The sequence below is a fragment of the Haemorhous mexicanus genome, chromosome 14 (assembly GCF_027477595.1).
Source record: "Haemorhous mexicanus isolate bHaeMex1 chromosome 14, bHaeMex1.pri, whole genome shotgun sequence".
NCBI classification, from domain to species: domain Eukaryota; kingdom Metazoa; phylum Chordata; class Aves; order Passeriformes; family Fringillidae; genus Haemorhous; species Haemorhous mexicanus.
Window position 1 is genome coordinate 7,378,381 of NC_082354.1, and position 22,439 is coordinate 7,400,819.

Sequence of the window (22,439 nt, forward strand, 5' to 3'; positions counted from 1 at the left end):
GAAGCTCAAACAATTGGCATGAGAGCATGAAATGACATAATAGTAAAGTAAAAAGTTTCAGGATCAGATCTGTTTGAAAAGCAACTTGCTGCATAACAGCTTAGTCTAGAATTTCAGTCATGATTTCAGGCTCAGGAAATCTTAAGGCTCTCTGAAGAAAGGGAGAATCTTAGAAACATGCTATGAGGAGTACACAGAGCTCAAAAAATGAGGATCACAAAGACATTAAGAATAGTCTGAATTATTGAAACCTTTGTAAAACAAGAATTCGAGAAAACTAATAGCTCGGAATAGCTAAAGGACCACATGTTTCCCAAATTAAACCTCTTTCATTATGAGGGGAAAAAGACTGAAAGAAACTAAAGAATAAAAATTTCACGATTAACAGAACAGAGCTCTGAAAAAAAAAATACTCTGCCACTTGTGAAATGTAGCAGCTTTTATTTTTGATTCAGTGCTGTTCAGATCAGATCTTGGGGCCTAAAGCAGCAAAGAGAGACAGGAAAAAAAAATAAATGGATAAAAAGTTTGCACATAGACACCTCAATAATTCACCCATCAGAAAACTCCACTTGCTGTTTCTTCTGACTCAGATGGGACACACAAACTCAGGCCCTCAGATCAGCTTGGCAGAGATTTCATGCATCTATGTTTATTCTATAGTAAGATGATCAACACTGTGATACTCCTTATACACCATATGCCATTTTCAACATATCACATTCATGCTCTGTGCTTGCTGTTTCCTTTCTTTGCATTTCATTTGTGGCCTTTGTCCACAGGAGCTGTGTACAGAAATGCAAAGGCCTAAGGAGATGTGAGGAATTCAGCCCTGTGCAAGCCAGACTCCAAGGAGTAATCACCAGGGCAACAGCAGCTGCTTGCATCCTTCAGGGGAGCAGCAGCCCGGGAATGAAGGGACCCAGCATAATTTATCTGACTCATAGGTATTTATATCTGCTCATTATCCTCCAGAGTCTACATCCTGTCTTTACTATGGGAAATAACGGAGGGTAAAACCCAGTCATTGATAAGAAAAAATCCAAAGCTGCAAATTTGGGGTTTGAGCTAAGATATCAGATGAAGTGGGATACATGAAAAAAGTATTTTCAAGTCCTTAGAAACAGTATTTCCTATTGTACATGATGACTTCTACCTAGAATGATTTAATGTGGTTTGATCTGTACTCATGAACTCCTAAAACAAAAATACTGAATTGCAAATTACCTGTAGACACTGTTAATGATTTCCAAAAACTTGTGCTATTGAGATTATCAACTTTAACATTATTAATTACACATTCAAGTAAATTTTTTTCTAAACTGTAGTCTGTGAGCTAATGTTTCTCTATAGCTCTACATCATCATTTTGGACAATTCTAAACACAGCTCAGACACTAATCCTTCATTTCCCTTAATTGGTTACTCACCCTCTGCTGTCACTTTTTTTTGCTCTATGTAAACATCTTGTTTGACAATTATTTTCATAATAGTTATTTTTTGGAAATGTCTTTTTTTTTTTTTCCCCCACGGTCTCCTAATTTCTTTTGCAAAAGTTTCTCAAAAAAGAATTGTCCTGGTATCAAGGCAATAATTGGGTTTTTTTGGAAGCATTTAACTTGTTAGTTAGTTTCAGTATTCCTTAACATTATTCCTTCTGATTCAGGTCATCACACTGCTGCTCTCTGCTGTCCATAAGAAGAATCCACATGAAATGATTACAGATAAGGCATTCATTTTAGGCTCTATTACAAATGTATGTACACTGCAAATTTTTCAATTCTAATTTTGCTCTCTTACAAAAATCAAAGCTAATTGTAACTGGCAAGAACATTCAAGAAATTGCAAATGCCATGAGTTAAACGTGAGAAGAATCAGAGGGTTTTGCAAAGCAGTTGCACTGACACTTCAATTTTGTACAAACTATGAGATACATGCTCACCTTTAGTCCTTAATTCTTTATTTCTGTGTTACCACCACCTGATGAAAAATTCATTCAATGAATACTTTTCAGTATGTAATGAATAGATAATTAGATTCAAATTTCCACACTGCAAGTGGTCTCTGCATGGGCTGACTTCAAAACACTACAGAGAATATAGTTGTCACTTAACAGTAGTTTGCATATTTTCCATCATGACAAGACAGAAAATGAAACTTTTAAGAACAAGAAATCCTGAAACAGCTCAAAGACTTAACAATAAAAAACGTTACAATGAAAAATCATAGCATGATTTTTAAATTGGATGATTTGAAGTCATTGGAATGAATACACTTCCAGGACAGGAATTCTTTTAAAGGGAAAAATCTTTCACAGTAACAATTTATATTGACCTGGGTTCTCCTACATACAATTTAAGAAGAAATGCTACACAAGAAACAGAAAATAATTCTTGTCAACCGAGGGCACAATCCATGACAGATGTAATTGTGTGAATACATGTATCAGGTCAAAAACCTGTACCTGATACATACACAGCAACATTTGTGAGGACATAGATTTAAGCTATAATAGAAAAAGGATGCAACTAAAAACATGAAATTTTGCACAAAGTGGGCTTAGGTGTTCCCCATTCCTATGGCTTTATTCTCCTGAGATTCACTTTATTCTGCCCTTTTTTCTCTGCCCATCACTAATCATTTCACTTTAATGGTACCACCCAGGCCTCCTGAATAAAACCTTTCAGAATCTTGAAAATCTGACAGTTATGCCAAATTATATGTGCAACACCAAACAGATGCACAGCTACAACAGAAGTTGTGAAACTATTTTTGCATGGGTATATCAGAGATATTCTGATTTAAAGTTTGGCTGGAAACACAGTGAGCCTATTTAGATTTTGGCCTCCAAAAATCCCTTCATCCATTTTGTTTAGGATGCTTCTTCTGTTCCAGTTCCTGATACGATGGGGAAAAGGGCCTCTATAAATGCCTGAAAAACACCAATGAAAACAACACACAAATACAAATTTTTCTGCATTCTGAGTTAACAATAGCAGCTGGATTGTCCCCAACACATGGATGGGATTAGTCAGTCTTCCAGGTGCTCATGGCTACAAGCAATAAACAAAACTGTCTTAATTACGATTTAACATAAATTAGGATTAGCATACCCAGGAAGGCTTAGTGGGTTATCAGCAGCATGCATTTTACCTAAGCTAGCATTTTGTGTGCTCTCAGTTATACCATCTGTTTATCTCCTCATGTAGGTTGACTCTGACACAAAAGGATTTCATGACAGGTAAGGTGGGATTTCTCTAAATTCTGTATAGAATATAAACCTAACAGCATTACCACCCAAGCAGCCATGTACTTTATCCAGCATGTGGGATTTCTTTTTAATTAAACTGTTTATTTTCAATTTAAATGCCTAAAAATGCCCTTACATACTTGGAAGGAAATGTTCCCCAAGTAGTGGTCAATACCTGTGACTATTTCCAGAAACATTCTGTTCTCATCTTTTGTTGTTTTTATGCAACATTCATGTGAAACCTGGACTATTTTCACACTTGATATTCACAGCATGTACTTATTCAAAGAACTGTATTCATAAGCAAATTATTAAGGAAATTTTAAAAAGGCCTTTTCTAGTGTTCATACACCTGTAAATGACAAACCTAAAACACAAAAATGTTTCATAATTGCTTGAAATTTTCTGGGTTTTTTCTTTTGCTTATTTTTGAGGTCTTAATGCACTGAACTTTTATTATGGAAAATTATTTTGGTAGGTCGTAGAATATAAACTCTTGTCAATCCAGAGAAAAACACCCACAACATCCACATGTGCACAGTGGAGAATGATATTAAATATAAGGATTTCAACTGATCCCTTATTCTGACCCAAAACTCACCTTTGTGTCACCAAAAAAACCCATTCCCCCTCTAAGGCTGGCAATTTGCTTTTCAGTTTCCCCATTCTTGCCAGATTTAGGCAAGATATGATGAATGGCAGAGTTGGCATCAGCAGGATGTTAACATTTCCACATGAATATCAGCAACTCCAGCTCTTCCACAACACAGAGCCACAGAGGAGAGCAGAAAGCCATGGAGAAGTCAGACCACAAATTGCAACTCCACATTAGGACTTGCACAGGAAATCTTGCACTTTAGGAACAAAAACCCACACGTGCAAGGTTGAAATTAAAAGTCAATCTGAAGTTTTTATCTCCAGAGATATTTTCTACAAATAAATCATATTTTAAAGTTCCTTTAGACATTGAAAAATATTCCAGGAAATTGCCTGGAATTTGATGCCAGCAGAGTACTTCCCATGACAATACTCTAAAAAATCCATTACATTTATTGCGTGATAATTCTTCCATATTAGAAAACCAGGAAAAATATGTTGTGAAATCTCTGTGAAAAGAAACCATAAATACTAAAAAATCAATACCTAATTCTGGTAAGGCTGGAAAATGCTTTCAACACTCTCATGGTTAAACCCCAGATGGTAACTGAGCCCCACACAGCCACTCAGTCACTTTACTCTGCTGGGTTGGAGAGTGAATAAAAGTAAAAAAAACCACTCAAGGGTTGGGATAAAGGCAGTGTAACAGGTGAGGCAAACCAAGGGACTCATTGCCCACTTCCCATGGCAGGCAGGTGCTCAGCCATCCCCAGGACAGCAGGGCTCCATCACCTGTAACAGTGACTCAGGAAGGCAAACACCATCACTCCAAACGTCCCCCCTTCCTCCTCCTCCCCAGATTTCTGTGCTGAGCTGGTGCCATATGATGGGATATCCCCTGGCTCAGCTGGGGTCAGCTGTCCTGGCTGTGTCCCCTCCCAGCTCCTTGTGGAGCCTTTTGCTGGTAGGGTGGGTGAGGAGCAGGAAAGGCCTTGGCTCTGTTAGTGCTGCTCAGTGAGAAGGAAAGCAGCCCTGAATTATCCATAGAATCCAAAACATAGGCCCATACCAGCTACTATGAAGAAAATTTACTCTATCACAGCTAAAATCAGCACAAATATTAGTTAAAAATATATTATCAGCATAATTAATAAACTTCAAAGGCAGTTTTCTGATTCAGAAAAAAAAGTAAAAGAGAATAGGAGCATTTTTTAAAAAAGGAGGCTTAAGGTTGTGTGGAGGTGAGTCCTAGGACTTTGGACCCTTGCCTTCCATCATGAATTCTATTTCAGGAAAAAAATATACTACAGGTACCCCATTTTTATAAAATAATGCTGTACAACTAAAAGAAAAATTGTTTGCCAGAAGATTTAGCATGCAAGGAAATACTCATCCAGGGCTTAAAATATTTCTAGCTTCCAGCTATTCTCCCCACTATCAGCATGCCACAGTTCCTGTTGTACTGATCTCTGATCCAAGGTAAAGCACCTGATTTTCGAGACACTGCTGGTGCACTTGGGGCTGCAGAGGGGATTTCAGTGCTCTCTCCATCACCTCACCTTAGAGGTTTGTGAAAGGGGATGACAGCAGAGCAAGAAAAACAAAAAAAAAACAACAGACAACCAGTTCTGTCTGAGAGAAGATGAGTCCAGAAACTCCATGTGCACAACATGTACAGGAAAAGGTGGTTTCCTTTGTTTTTTCAGAACTAATATAACTAAAGTAACTAGAGAGGAAGCTACTGAATTGCTTCTGCCAGATGTAATGAATTAATAGTTTGCTCTTCCCCCTCTGGATTCAGAATTAATTCTTGGTCTATACTGACATTTCTCTCACTGGAAAATTTAATTTGCATCATTAAAGCCCCGGGTCTATTACAACTGATACAGATGGGCACCAGAAAAAAAAAACAACTGTATAAATTGGTAAATTTGTTAAAGTTTATAATCATAAGTATTATTCAAAATTCTAATTAAAGACCAATAAGCTGCTTTAGCTAAAGAAAATCTTACATTAACACCAACAGAGACAAAAATGTATTTCACTGATAATAGATCTGACTTCTCACTTAGATTTTGATTAAGTTTAACCACATTAACATTGAAGGAATTAACTGCTTTCCTGAATATAGATCCCCTTTCTTAATCCATTGGTTCCATTGTGACATTATGACTGATCTTGCAGGGAACAAATACCTACCAGTCTCCAGATCCATTACATATGGCAACACCAGCAGTCAATTACTCAAAAAATTATGCATAACTTGATACACTCACATTTGACACTCATTTTTGTCTTAATTTATATTATTAGTAAAAATATGAGCATTCCCACAATAACATGATCATCTCCTTAAATTACTGTGAGATGAAAAAGATTGTAGAAGTGTTCTGGTAATACTGCCACACAGCTCTGGTGGAAATCACTGCTTAACAATTTCACCACAACTAATACTTTTCTGCATCCCTTTATATAAATTTTATAACAATGACTATAAGAAGATACACAACAAGCAGAGCATGCATGATACATTTTGAGTACCTTGCACTAGATATAAAAATGTCTAGATGCAAAACAGATTTCCTAAAGAATTAACAGGGTGGCATGAAGATAAGCCATCCACACTAAAAGCTGGAGTGGTTTTAAGCATGAGTAGGTGATATGAGGCTATCCAACATTTAATACAAGGCCACATTTTTATTTACACCTTAAAAGAACCAATTAAATTAATGTCCTGGAAACAACCACACGTAATAGTCCACCATAAATCTTTATGCATTCTTGCATGTATTTTGAAGACTTTTCCTCTTTGTTCTTTCCAATGTCAGCACAATGGTTATTGCCTTCCCTCTCACAGCTCAGATATTGCCTGCACCTTCAGGACAGACAAAGGCATGACGCTGAATATTACATCTATAATTTGAAATTGTCCATGCCCTTAAGAACATTTGCTCTGGAATAACAGCAGGGAGTTGCTCTTTTCCCCTTCCCCAAAAATTTTCCCTTCCTTGTGCCTGTTGAAAGATTAAAACAAAAACATGCAGAGCAGCATGTGCTAAATGTCCACTGCAAATCCTCCTTAAACTCAAAACAAAAGACTTGATGCAATAAGAACATGCACCACTTAACATGGAAAAAATCCCAGGTTTAATCCCTTGAGAACTACTATCATTCCAGACTTACAATTTAACTTTCTTGTTTGTTCACATTTATAGTAACCTTAGAGACTCTAGAATAAAATCTTCTGTTTAAAAGAATGCCATCAGTTTGAAAGCAACTCAGAGTATTTCACCTAATATCAAAGAAGTACAAAATTATTATTAATATTATTGAACGTGATTGCAGTTTTCTGTGATTTTAAATTTTTTAACCTGGTTATATGGTTGTACCCTGCACTGTTATCATGGCTAATAAAAATTAACTTTCCTCTACAGTTTCTTGGAAGTTTAGTAGCACTAGGTGCTAAAAGCAAGGAAAGAAATTTTGCATACACAGGAAGATTATTTGCAGTGACAGTTTTGAATTTCTATAGAATTATTTTCCTCTGAAATTGGAAACAGACTTCTAGAACTCTCATAACAATACTGACTTAAAACACTGAACTGGTGGGACTCTCTGGAAGCTTCAGGTTGGTCAGCTCTTACTGCAATCAAAGTCAACAAACAGGACTTATTTACAAACCAGAATCTATCATAGCACTGGCAGGGGTGGGAGAAAAGAGAAAAAAAAGAAAGGTTTTTGAATACACTAAGCACTGCTCTGCAAAGTCTCAGTCTTCAGATGGTTTTTGTTATTTTCCTAAAATCCACCAAAAACCACCTGAGTATAATGTATTAATGACGTACAGCAACAGCACAACTGAGAAAAACATTACAAAACTAAGATACAAAAACAGTCCTCCTACTTTGGCCATGTTAAAAAGAGAAGCATACCTTGGAGAAATTCTCTCTGTTTTCTGATTGCAATGCACAGGGGCGACCGTCAGTGACAGCACAGAGCAGCCAGCGCCTCCATACTGGGTTTTGCCTCCATGATGTCACAGAGCAGTTCCATGAAATGACAGAAAGTTCCTTCCAGGGTGACTGTTCATGAGATCACCCCGTAACCGCCCACACAGCCAGCCCAGAGTGCCCCTGCAGCACCATCAGGCGTGGAGCACAGCCCAGCAGCACAGAATGCAGAGCAGCTCCCGCTGGGGCAGGTCCCTGCAGCTCTCCCACGATGGATGCTGTGGTGCTTAAAAAGAAGGGCTACAGCCTTGGTGACACTCTTGGAGAAGGCTCCTATGGCAAAGTGAAAGCTGCCTACAGCCACCGCCTGAAATGCAAAGTGGCCATCAAGATCATCGACAAGAAGAAAATTTCTCAGAACGTCCTGGAAAAATTTCTCCCCAGGGAAATGGAGGCTTTGATGAAACTGCACCACCCCGCAATCATCGAAACCTATGAGATTTTTGAGACGTCCTCTGGTAAAGTGTACATCGTGATGGAGCTGGGGGAGAAGGGGAGCCTCCTGAACTACCTGAGCAGCCAGGGGGCGATGGAAGAGAGCACCGCTCGCTGCAAGTTCCTGCAGCTGGCTTCTGCCATCCAGCATTGCCATGACTTGGACTTTGCCCACAGGGACCTGAAATGTGACAACATTCTTCTCGATAATTCTCTTAACTTCAAGCTGTCAGACTTTGGCTTTTCAAAACCCCTGTCTCGAGATGGAAATGGAAAGACCATTCTCAGCAGCACCTTCTGTGGGTCTCTTGCGTACTCGGCCCCCGAGCTGCTCGAGCATATTCCTTGTGACCCCAGGATTTCGGACATGTGGAGCCTGGGCATTATCCTGTATGCAATGCTTTTTGCTTCACAGCCATTTGACAGTTCCAACGTCAGGGAAATGCTCCAGGTTCAGAAACAACAGAAGATTCCCTTCCTCAAGTCAAAAAATCTCTCTGCAGACTGCAAGAACCTCATTGTCCAGCTGCTGCACCCTGATGTGTCCCAGAGGCTGCGCATAGATGAAGTTTTGAAACATCCCTGGCTGCAGAACCCAAAACTCCCGCGCAGCCTGCGATCCCCAAGCGACCCCAAATCCTGTGGCAAGAAAAGCCCCAGAAAAAGCAGGATGGAAAATCCCATTGTGCGTAAGTGTAAGGAATGGAGGAGGAAATCAGATTCTCTTAAGGATGCCTTCCTTTAACAGGGCCACAACGTTGGCCTCGCCTGTGAACTGCATTAGTTTAAACTCACATTAAAGAGAACCTGTCTAAAATTCCATGTGGCAGTTGTGTCCCCACTCCTGCACAGTGCTCTTGAAGGAGGAGCTTAACCACTGCCAAAGTCAGGACTGTGAAACATGGGGGGAATAATGAGGGAGGGAAGCTATAGAATGTGTAAACAAACTACAGAGGAGCACTTTGTATGTAATACTTGAAGGAGGAATGTATTTCAAACATGACAATGCAATATTTTTAATATATCTGAATATCAGACCTGGTACACTTTATAACAATTTATAACTATTTCAATACTTAGACTCTAGGATCTGCCTACACATACTGCTTATGAATCAAAATTTCGCTGATTTTCTCTTTCAAATTTGAGTCTTTCAACAAAAGAAATGTACAATGGAAACCATTTCCTTAATCTGAAAAATTAACAAAGATTACAAATCAGTTGTACCATAACACAGGTTTTCAGTCAAAAGGAATAGGGAGAAGAGTTTTCATTAATTAGCATTAATTAGCAAGGAAATTTTAAAAAAAACATACATCCAAACATCAGCTGACTTTTAACTGAAACTTACTGGCTGAGCAAAAGACATGCATTAATTCTTTTTTCTATAGCAAGAAACATTATGTTAGACATTAAAAAAACAAAACATATACCTTGAATGCTATGGTTATTTAGCCGAAAACTTAAAAAACAATGTTAATTATTTTATTTACATTACATTCCTGCAAGCTAGTCCTGATCAAGGATCATTTTGAAAGCCTACCAAATGAGAAGTCTCCTGTCCCACTGGTATAATACATTTACCTCTAGGTCCCACAGGATTGATTCAACTGGATAAGTTATGCAAGCACACATTTACAGTCCAGCCACTTCCTGCAGAAAAGCATCAAAAAATGTCATGTGGGTAAAATCTGATCCCAGTGGAGACTTTGGGAGGTTCATTACTCAATTCTTTGGTACTCAAATAATTGCCTGTCACTAAAAGCAAAGCAAAACAAATATAACTTCATGGGTCTGCTTGGCCAGATGCATTTGACCAGTTATCGATCTACAAGGGTATTTATCCAAAACTGAGGATGTCATGCACACAAATGATGACCTATTCATCATTTAGTATTGCTTAGAAAGGGTCAGGCTACTATGTTTAACTCTTTATAAAATAGAGAGAAAGTAAAGTTGAAGTGCTACTGAAAAGCAGCAAAGTGTCAAAAAGTACTTCAACATACAATTTGACAAGACAAAAATTATGTTTATGAATTATATCACCCATTACTCTTTACAGAAAATCTGCTGTTCCCATCAAAATAATATGCTAAAATATCAAACATAAAACACTGCTATCGACAAAGCCATCAAATATCAAAAAAACTGACCATAATTAAAATTGTTATTTCCATTTAGTAAGTGTGGACAACTAAATCTATTCTGGGGAAAGAAACCTTTTTGCTTAATAATGTAAGAGATTATTTTTGATGCTAAGAAATGAAATGTACTCTGGAATAATTACAAACCTTACTCTGAATAGTCTTCTGCCTCAGAGAGTGGATTAAAAAAATGGATTGTACAAACAGCCATTCAGCAGAGCTCTCGCTATCCTAAAAAATCCAAGGAGAGACAAAGTCAGATCCAGCTCTAATTAACACTCATTGCTCATGGCAGGAGAACATTAACATGGTACATTTCCACTGGCACATGTTGAGAAGTCACAGCCATTGAAAAGGACACTTGGACAAACAAAATGGAGCTGATGAATTCTCTGAGAAAGCAGTTCAGTAGAAAGCTTAAAAATATAGCTTATTGCTATTTTGCTTTCATTGATTTAATCTGGGACCAGAATACAGTACTAAAACAAAAGGTGAAGCCAAGGAAAAAAAATTCTTATTCTATTTTAATTTTGCCACTTACTATTGCATTATTAGACACCAGATACAAGAGGAGACAATGGGACTGGAAATGATCCCATGGGATGTGCCAGAGAGAAGATATGGCACCTCCTCCTGCTGCACTGGCAGCTCCTTAGGCAGGATCAGGAGCCTCCACACTGTGATGCATTCATGGCAAGACTACTGCTGAAGTTCAGGCAGTTCAGGCACATTCTTATTTCCAGTTCTGTGTCTGTAGCCAAAATAAGTCTAAGTGCACAGTCAAAATCAAAAGGCAGGACAGTTCTCTTACCCAGAGGCCTTTCCAGGTGATTTTATTACAGATGTGAGCTGCTCTGTTGTGTGAATTGTATAAAAGAGCCTGATAGCATCTAAGGAAGGAATATTTTGCAATTCTGATTTACTTGGGAATTCAGTTTTATTCCAATCCTTTTAGTAAGACAGGATGTGACAATGAAAACAAACATATAGAAGTCCTAAAAAGCTCCTAGAGAAAGAGGATCTATGAACTCTATTGGTGAATGCCACAACAAAACAAACTAAGCATACTAAAAATATCATTTCAGTTGAATGCAGTAAATGGGGTAAAATGTGTCCTGCTATAATTCTGTTCAAATGACACTGGGTTTACCTTAACTAAAGATCACAGAATCATACATTTACTTAGGCTGGGAAAGAACTCTGAGATCTCGAGCTCAACCATTAAATCAACACTGCCAGGTCCATCATTAACCATGTCCCCAGGCACCTCATCTATGCATTTTTTTAAAAAATTCCAGGGATGATGATTCCACCATATCCCTGGGCAGCCTGTTCCAGTGCTGGAGCCCCAGTGAAGAACTTTTCTTGACACCCAGTCTAAACCTTCAGTGGCACAACCTTCCTCTCGTCCCATTGTTTGTTAGCTGAAGGAAAACACCAGCCCTTCCCCTGCCTGCAGCCTCCTTCCAGGCACTTGCAGAGAGTGGTGAGGTCCCCAAGCCTCCTTTTCTCCAGCCTAAACAACCACAGTTAACTCAGCTGCCCCTCAGTTCCCTCAGCTTCTATCCCCTCAGATTTCAAGAGGAATCAATACCACACACCTTGCACTGGGGAATGAAAATGGAGATTGTTGTAATCACTGATGTTTCAGATCAAAATTTAATTTGCACTTTCCTCTACACATTACAAGTGATTAAGTGAGTTTTAGAATCATCTTTTCCTTAGCCAGAAGTGTCCACACTTTCTTATCTTATATCATTGGCACTTAAATTAATGGTTTTTATCTAACAGATACAGCAGTCATAATAAATATTTAAGATAACTATTTAAATTTTGGCTGCATTAACACTATAATGTAAAGAATCTTAATTTTATTTGCCTCGATAAATCAAAGATTAAACTCACTCAGGCATTTTATCTTGCTTGCCCTTAGAATAAAGAAATTCACTTTAAATATGAATAATAGGTCTTCTTTTTATGAGCTTTGTTCATTTCCATAGATTTAGTTTGAAAATAAAATTATTTCTAGTACTTACTGGAATGCTGATAATGAAACTATTGAATTAATATTTTTTGTCTCCATCTAAAAATCACTTGAACTCATTTGGAGGGGTTGGATTCTTAAAGGAGAACCTGCCTCAATTTATGCTCCTTGCAATGGCACTCAGAGCCATATGAACTGTCATGGATATTCCATTAAAAAATCAAGTTCAGAAAGTTACAATTTGTCAAAAAGTCTCAGTATTATCCCTTGAAATACCATGCATACTATTTATTGAAGTATATTTCAAGACTCAGCTTCAAAAGGAAATTTTGTAAGATTTCTTCCCAATTCCTGCAAGGGTTTTTTGTTCAATGAGAATTAATTATTTTGCTCACACAGATACTGTTTCCAAAATAAAACCTATAAACATGATCACAATGGTCTCTGTACAGCCAGCAGAAGTGCTTCAAACCACAAAATCTCCAGGGGATAACTTTGTTGGTGCTACAAAAGGGAGTGATTTGGTGGAATTGTGCAGAGTTGGCGTGCAGCAAATGCTGCACACACCAATTTGACCAAGAACACAGTGTCCAGGACAGCACTCCCATCTCCTGGAGCATCGGTGCACTTTCCCCAGAGGCTGTATGTTTAATTTGCTGGCTGTGTGGTGTGTGCTGCCCCCTCCCTGCCCTGACAACCAGCAGGGCTCTGGTGCCTCCATCCAGCTTCCTGGGGACTCTGGGGACAGATGGCTTCAGGGCAGCCAAGGGCTGTCTGGAACGGTGACCCAGACGTCTTGGCACTATGCAAATATCACTATCAGTCAATCATTTCATTACAAATACTGGACAGCCCAGGGCCCACGGAGCTCTCCCACTGGCAGTGGCTGCACTCCAGGAGCTCCTGTTGAGCAGGGACAGCTCTCAAGGTTACCCTCAAGCTGAAAGGTTCCTTGCCACAACAGATCCTCAAGGAGTGATCAATAGTGTCCCAACCTTTGAAATCTTGGTCAAGTGATACAAAGGAGAGACTGTGCACATAAACTCCTCTGGACATAAACCACTGGCCAAGTCTGAGACTAGGACTGGATCCAGCTGCAGCCTGAGAAGGAGTCTAGAAACCAAAGGGTCCTTCCTGAAGCTCATGACTCAGTGGGAGAGTCTCCCTGACAGCTTTTTCTGACCTTGTCCTTTAGGCAGTAAACAGTCAAGTGTACCTTGTTAAAGCACTGCCACATTTGCCATTTGATTTTGTTAACAAGGTTTACTGCAGCTTCTCTCTCCAGTGAATGCATCACTCCATTCAGGGCACGGTGCAGTGGACAGAGGGAACAGGTGAAAGGGGTTAACAGAGCAGCCCTAGAGGGTATAAACATTAGAGGGAATAAACATTTGCTGATTCTTCTAACAGAAAAGGCAAGTTATCTGTTATGCCACTTGACAGCTTGTAAACGGATGAATGACTGCCTTTAATAGTGGTGATATTTACTGCCTCAGAAACCTAATTCCTTTGACCTGAACAGAAATGGTCACAGTCATTAGAGCTACATAAATACAGCACTCAAATCTTCTTGAGCACATAACAGTCCTATGAAAAAAAAACATGAGACTATCCATAACACGACGCTGCTAGAACAAAAATTAATCTTTCAGAACCTGAGTGTTGAAAATTGTTCATGACAAATTTTAATGGACCAAAATCAAAGTTTATTCAAGTCATTTGGAGCCCCTGGTATTGATATTTACATCAGCACCTAAACCTTCATCTTATTTACAAAGATAATTCATATTATGCTAAGTTTTACCCAAGCAATTTCTGCAAGATGAGACCATCTAGACACATTAGGTACTTAGTTTACTAGACTGTGTTAGACACCTAAAATTAGCATAAGTCCCAAGTACATTGCAGCATTTAATGCATTTATCTCACAATATCCTTGTAAAGAAGAGGAATAACTTTATCTCAGCTTACAAAGTGAATCTGAAACACAGGATGAATATGGAACTTTTAAAACATATTAAGTACTCAGATCCTATAAGCACAGAGTCCCTGATTACTGTTAAAAATATGAGCAAAGGTGTTATACAGATTAAGACACTGAGAAACACAATCTCTGACAAAAGTGATCTTAATCAGGAGCAGTAAAGTCATGAACTATACTGCACTATTACTGCTGCCTGTTTTTTCTGCCTTTGATGAGACCTAACTAAAAAAAACACCATAAAAAAGCCCAAACCAAAGAAAACCCACCAATTTTAAGCATACTACTTCCATGTCTAGTTGAAATATGATGACTATAGCATCTCTTTGTTACACACATCAAGCTATTCAGAGTTTACCAAAGATATTCAAGTCATTTCTGCCTAGCATTACATAAAATTCTAAATTTTCCAACCTACACAAACTTGAAAAAAATGAGCTGAATTTTCTTCATGCTTTAATCACTAACTTTCACTGTACCAATACCAAGATGGAAAAGTAAATACAATGGGACTGGTTTGCTTGCTGTGCAGGATCAGCTTATTCTGATAGTTTATCTCTACCAGTCCTGCTCAACATCAGCAATCAGCTTTGAGATGTGATTTTTTTAAAATGCAGTTTAACACAGAATGATCAATCCAGCAAAGTACCTGCCAGGATATATTCACCTGCAGTTTAAGAAAATTGTGTGGGTTAATCAGAGAGAAATTTCTGCTTTTCTGATGCAAAGCTGTGAGCTTTACATTATCTTAAAGCATGGGGAATCCACCAAGGAACTACATATTCAGAGAGTTTTTAATGAATATGTATACATTAGTCTTTTATGATTTTCCTTAAAGGAAAATATTACATCAAAGCAAAGCTAGTTTGGCCTACGACAGAAATTATTTCTTCTGTATACTTCAATGTGTTTCAGAAACAGGTTTTCTTTGTAATAAATATTTCCTACCAGGAGGAAGAAATATTTAGTTAATTATTTTCCAAATAACATAAAAAGGCCAAAATCTTGTCTTGATTTTTAAAGACTATTGTGTTTTAAGGACAACAAGCAGTGATACAAAAAAAAAAATAAAATAAAATCACTAAAGCAGAGCAAAATAATGTTTTCTAGAACTAGCTTCTTCCCTATCTAGCCACAGGACCATATGTACAAAAGAACCAGGAGTGTCTGAATCTTGTGCTAACTTCGCATGACTGCTAGTTCTGACATAATCCACAGCTCCAAGACTGTTCTACAGTTCTCCTTTGTCTTCTTATTCCTTGACATCCTTCCAAAGGATGCTCTGCATTTCTGGGAAATAGTACAGAATTCATGAAGAGTAGCTCAATAGCAGGTTGAATACACCATATTGTTCACCATTAAAAGAAAGATTTAAGAACAGTTCACAGTGTGTTCTAGTCTTGTGTCTAGTGCTCTTTCCTTTTCACGTCCAGATGGGACACCCATTATCCTCCTTTTTCTGTTGTATGATTCATCACCAAAGATTTCCCTCATGCACTTATTACAGCAGGTGTTCTATCCCTTAAATGTATTCACATGGAAACCTATGAGGAGAAATATTGAACCAAAAAACTAAATAGAATGGAATGTAAATTAAAACATTTTTAGTCTATTTTTTAGTGTATTGACAACAGATATTAATATTACTATACTGAACCATAGCAGAGGTCTCAAAACCTGATATTGTTGAACAATAGCATAAATTTATTGTATTCATGAGTGACTATGCCTCAAGCAACCTGTAAAAAAAAAATCCAAGCTAAATAAAATTTGGTTGCAGTGAAAAGGTTTCCTGTCTTGAGAAGATCCACTCTAATTAGGCTGCCTTCTGTGAGACCACTGTTTTATCTTCCTACATGCTGTAAGCTTCACATCCTGTCATTACTGCCAGTAATTTCTGTAGAAACCACCACTAATAAATGCAAAAGCAGAGCAATGTAGAAGCAGGAATCACGAGACATCTAGTAGGAAATTTCTGGATATTACTGTAGAAATTTAAAACTACTTTTTCCCCATTAAACTTGTTTCCACAGCTCTTAGAGGTTTCTTGGGGTTTTTTTTCAGTTGAGGCATAAATCTCCCCTTAAAGAAAAATGCAAAACCAACAAAACAAAAACACATTAACATTTCTAATGTTAGAGTCAATTTGGCTAGTTATATTGGATTCATCCTAATTTCATGTGTAACAGCTGCCTGCCTTTCTTCTCCCTTTTTTTATCTAATGGATGTCAAAGCACATTTTGTACATAAGCAATGGCAGTTTTGGCCTCTGTTTACATGTTCTGTTGAAGTTGTAGACCTGAAAGGGGCTGGGCTGTATAAACCGCTTATCATCTCATAACTGAAAATATTAAAAAATCAGAATTTAACTACTTGGAAGCAATGCAGAGCAACCTCTTGATTGCTTCAAAATAATCACCTTGCATAGCCACATGTCTCAGGTCAGCTTTTGAAAGGGAAACAGCCACATGAAGAGAGCCTAACCTCAGTCTTTACTAAAATCACCACAGTCAAGGCCAGTGAACCTCTGTCAACTGAGACTTCCCCAGAAATTGTAGCCAATTAAATTCTTTGCAGAATTTCACCAAGCATGGGGATCTAGAATTTCAGTAAGTGGGTATAGACTGCCCACACTTACTCTAACACAAAACCTTTGTCATCCTACCAGTTAAAAAGATGGGGAAAAGTGCTTTAGAGCTAACACTTCTTTGAGGATGTGTCAGTGACACAACAGCAAGTTGGAGCCACTTTCTCCTGCTGGACTCTCAAGTATGATATTCCACAGGCAGCTGCGTTGGATTCAGCTCCCTCTCCTTCCAGCCCACCCCACACTCACATCCAAGGCACAGCTAAGATCTAGGTACATGGAGGTGCACTATTTTATGTTGTGCTCAACTACAAACACATTCTGATCTTCTGTACACTCTCTCGACATCTATTTGCAATGAAAAAAATTGAATTGTTCTGGATTTTAAAATGGGGACTCTGCTCAAAATTGATGCTAAGCTTGAGAGTATTTAAATATGACACAAGGTGGTGTCAGGTTTGATTAGCTTTAACAAACTACTGTATCAACAAAGGAGAATATAAGGTAAAGATTGGATTTTCTAACCAGAAATATTCTTTCTCCTCTTTAGTGAAATTGCCAGAGACAAGGAGATGTGTTGCAGCAACTGAAATGCCAAAATACACTTTCAGATAATCCTGCAAAATCTGCTCCTAAACCCATCCATCAGTGTTTGGAAATACTATCAACCCCATGTTCTCTCAGGTAAACAATCCAAGTGAAGTCACCCCTGTTTCAGACCAAGGGCTGGATGTTCCTGTAACTTTTCCTGTTTTGCTCTAAATGGAGAAATTGGCACTTAAGATAAAGTCACAAAAACACAAATCACAGTTTATACTATAACAGCCAGCAACTCTCGTTTACTTAAACTCCAAAAGTGTAACATTTTGCTTGCAGCACATGGCAGAACTTCCCATTAATTTTAGTAAAATCACACCAACATTAATTACACAGAAGCAATCCATATATTACCATTTGCAGGTGAACTTGTATTTGGGGTTAACATTTAAAAAATCGCTAGAATCAGCTCAGCTTCACAGTTTATAAAAAAAGAATAAGCAAATTATGTTTTTTATACCACAAATCCATCTGGCACAGAAGAAAAAAACAACTGCTGGATGAATAAAAGCTGTGTAAGAAATATAAGGGCTTTCCATATAAAATCATGTCACTAAGACAGTTAAATAGTAGTAAGTAGCAGGAGTTTCAGCAGTAGGAAATTACATGGCTCATGACAGTCACCTCTGGTTTGCTATCCTGTAGTTTTGTTTTACATTTGAGAGGAATCACTAAAAACCTTGGCAAGAGTACAGCTCCACATATTGACCCAAACTCCAACCCAGATTTTTGTGAGGTCACTTCTTCTAGTCTAATGTGTGCATCTAGGAAAACACAAGGCAAAAAGAAGATCAAACCCATAATGAAGTAGAACATTCATAAGCGTTCTGAAGTAAGCTAGAAAACTTCAAAATAATCACTAATAAATTACATTTAAGTTTTGTTTACAAAGTGATTGCTTTAGAAACAGAGTGTCTGAGCAATGCTGGACTGGACTGTGGCAAGAACTGATACTACAGAAGTTATATCCCAAAGGAGATGTGTTTGTTCCTCCTGTTCAAGTCCTCATTTTTGGTCTGTTCTGCAGAGTGTCACAGGTAGATGGGTCACTGTTTACCTGCCCACAGTTCAGAACAGAAGCTCAGTGTCTGAACAGACAGCTTTTCCTCAGCCTACTAATGGAATAAAATACTACCATAAACACAAATACAGACCAAAACATTTTAAATACCAGGGTAAGAAAATCTGTTTTAATAAGCTGAACACTTCAGAACTTAAAAAGAAATCTTTCCTAAACATAAAGGGCTGCCATTACTGTACCTGTCAAATGTTTTCCAGGAAACAAACTTTCCATTCAGCTATAAACTACTACAGATCTAGAAATACTCTGAGACATGCTCCTGGAAAGTAGAAATCCCCAGCTAGTCAGTCATAGGCACTATTGAGTTTCCCATTATTTGCTCATGGAGGCACAATTTTTCTCAGTTAAGCTAATGTTCCAGTTCACAGCTGAGGCAAAAGAAAACTGCTGGTAAACATTCAATTCAAATATAGCAAGATACTGTTTCTACCAAGAACAAGAACTCCTCATAAAGCATATTAATGTCCTTTTGTATGGTTTAAAATCCAGAGAGAATGTCAGTTATCTGAACAAGTCATATACTGTCTAGTGGAAAAGTAGATCTTTTCTTTTTTGAAGTCTTTAAGCCATTTTAACTGTACAAAAGGCATTAAAAATCCAAACAAGATAATTTGAAAAGCTCAAAAACAACACAAAAGTACCACTGCTCTTCAGCAATTACTTTTGAGGGCTGAAGCAGGAAAAAGCAGGTAATTACCCTCAGCACTTTCACAGCTCTGAGTTTTCCTGGTGAGAAGAGGGGCAGAATCACCTCCTTGGACCTTCTGCCAATGCTGCTTTTTGGTGCAGCCCAGGGCACCTTTGGGCTTTCTGGGCTGCAAGGGCACATTGCCCAGTCAGGGTGAGCTTTGCATCCCTCAGCACCCCCAAGTCCTTCTCAGGGCTGCTCTCAATCCATTCTCTGCCCAGCCTGTGTTTGTGCTTGGGCTTGCCCTGACCCAGCTGCAGGACTTTGCACTTGGCCTCATGGAACTGTATGAAGCTCCCATGAGCCCACACCTCAAACCCATCAAGGTCCCTCTGGGATGGAATCCTATCCCTCCAGAATGTCACTCCACACACCTCAGAGCTGTCAAACTTGCAGAGGGTGCCCTCAATGCCACTGGCCCTGTCCCTGTTGAACAGTGCCAGCCCAGCAATGACTTCTGAGGTCATCTCCTGCCACTGCTCCCCACTTGGACATACCAGCCACTGACTGCAACCCTGAGTGGGACCAGCCAGCCTGCAAGACATGTTTCATTTTAAAGACCTATTATACTCACAAAATTGGGACTTATCAATGCAAAGTAAATCCAAAGCAATTTGGCAACTTTGTGGTTTGCTATAAAGAGGCCATTCAGTGAATAAGCAACTGTTTCAAAGGTAGCACTTGGAATAGTGCCAGAGCAACAGATTTATTGATTTAGAACAATAAAAAGACCATATTGAGATAATGGATAGATCCAATGCACTCTAAAATCATAAAAAGTGTTCTGCTTGGCTTCAGTGGGTTCTGCTTAAGGACATAGTTAAAAATAATACAAGGTTATCCATTGCAGAGTCACGTAAGACCAAGAAGTTAAACACAACCACTGCCTTTTAAAGGACAGATGTGGTATGGCTAATATTGACTTTTCTACTCTGCATGGTTAGTGAGAGATTAGTGTAATCTGTCATTCATTTTGATACTGAAATTAGAAAGATTATAGGAGGATCAAATTGTCCTAAAGTCACATAAGATAGATGTGGAAGAAAAATCTCTTCAAAGATGTCCTGGCATTTCACCCATCCTTAACCCTTAAAGAAAGGCACCTTTTCTATGGAGTGAGAAAAGAAATAGATTCTATTTGACCAGAAAACAATAAGGATTACTGAAGAACTCATGTTAGTCTTTCTCAGGATTGTTACCAGAAGATATTTCTAATATTGATTTTCAAGAGCCCCAGCACCTGAAAACTTGCAATCAGGCAGAAGTCTGATTCACAGAACATAGTGCCACTCACAGCCTGCATGCACACACAAGAGAATGTAACATTAAATTCTTTACAAGACAAAAAGAATCTTAAGTTTCAGTGTTCTTAAGTATATTATCCAACTACTAATTGTACTTTATCTGAAATAAAATTGAGTCAATGGGAATCAGTAACTTTATCTCTTTAATGAAGGGCTCCACAGTATAATTTGATATTCTAGTTCAGAATACTTCAATAAAACTTCTTGCATGGTGACAACTACTGAAGACATTTAATAATTCCACAATAGCCAGCTTTACTGACAGCACCTTAAGGAAAAGTCACACAGATGTGTTTTCATTGATGCCTTGCAGTCAGAAAAGTGTGAGCATCAAAATGAAAGAAATTAAATATTACTCTTTTTGAAAAAAATAATTTCCAAGATGAAAAATTAGATGTCACCTTGGACTATTACAGTAATTCATATTTTCCCCCATTTTCTCTTCAAAAGCTACATTATTCTATTAGATTTTTATTGACATTCAATCTTGTAATAATTTGAGTGCATTTGGTTTTTCTGTTTTATTTCTACCCTTGAGCTTGGGTCATAGAGAATTTCTCAGAAATCATAAATATGCATTTCCAAGTTAGTACAGGACTCAGATCTCAAGGACATAAAAAAGACGGTTTGTTTTGCAAGTTTCTTTCCGCTCTGTCACTAGAAGTAAAAGCAGTAGCATTTTGCTTCTTGAGGTAAATAAGGTCTTGCTGCTGACAGCAAACATGGATAGAATGGACACAGGATAGAGATGTAGATCTGCAGGGAGAGAAACCAAGCACTGCAGTATGAAAGGACACTTGAGTTATCTGTCAGCTGTGGTTCTAGAATCTTCTCTGGTACAGTTTACTCTCTTTGTTGTCTCTAAGCAGTATCCTTTGCTTAGCCAGATTATCCCAGTGTTGATTATCAGACAAGAATAGAACCAAGCTGCACACCAGATGTGAAAGGGATAATTATGCCATAATTAAAACTATGTTAATTGGTGGGATTATGGTAGCATTCTTTTGCTGTGGTTACTTTTTCTCATATTACCTGGGAAAGTTTGATCACAAGGCCAAAGCAGGAAGGTTCCTAATTACTTTTACATTCCCATCTGTGTTCTTTGAAAATGACAACAATTTGGCAAAGTGGGAAGGTTTCAACATTCTATTACTTAATCCAAGATCTGGAGACTGAAAAAACTGGTGGCCTAAGTGGAAAAGATAATCATTGCTGTTATCACTGAGTTCTTTCGACTTCAAAGCAAAGCCTAGAGCACAGAACATGCTGGCTTAATGACAATCACAGTGGTTCCAACACACTCTGAATGTGTGAATGTACTCTCACTTTTGTAGCAGTACTGAATGCTGAATTCTTTACTTTTTCAGGGGAACAGAGCTGTTTCATGTATGCTTTTAGCTGATCTCCACTATTTTCACTACTGAATTACTCATCTTTCCCAATCAATAAAACAGAGCAAGACCTCAGCACTAATTCTACTGTCACATGATGCTACAAAAGACTTTAATCAGAGTTGCTTTGCCCACAGATGATAAGACTCAGAATTCCATAAAGATGAAGCATTTAAATCACTCTGCTTTGTAAATTACAGCTGATGGTTTATCACTCTCAATGAAGCAGGAGTCCTTATAAATGAAACAGCCCAAATTAATGTATTGCAATACTTAGTGGAGAAATGAATGCAAGCCCCCTGTCCTGAAGAATAGCTAACTTAAATATTTTAGAGCCTCATAATCTGACTCTCCTCCCACTCTCAGTAATTTTGCTCTGGCACAGCCAATG

The 22,439-nt window shown here is 38.2% G+C and overlaps 1 protein-coding gene across 1 annotated transcript; it reads left to right on the forward strand.

Annotated features, from left to right (window-relative positions):
• The first annotated feature begins 8,067 nt into the window (after positions 1 to 8,067).
• LOC132333941 (testis-specific serine/threonine-protein kinase 2-like) lies at positions 8,068 to 9,036 on the forward strand. Its single transcript, XM_059859527.1, has one exon. The coding sequence runs from the start codon at positions 8,068 to 8,070 to the stop codon at positions 9,034 to 9,036; it is 969 nt and encodes a 322-aa protein (XP_059715510.1).
• The last annotated feature ends 13,403 nt before the right edge of the window (positions 9,037 to 22,439 follow it).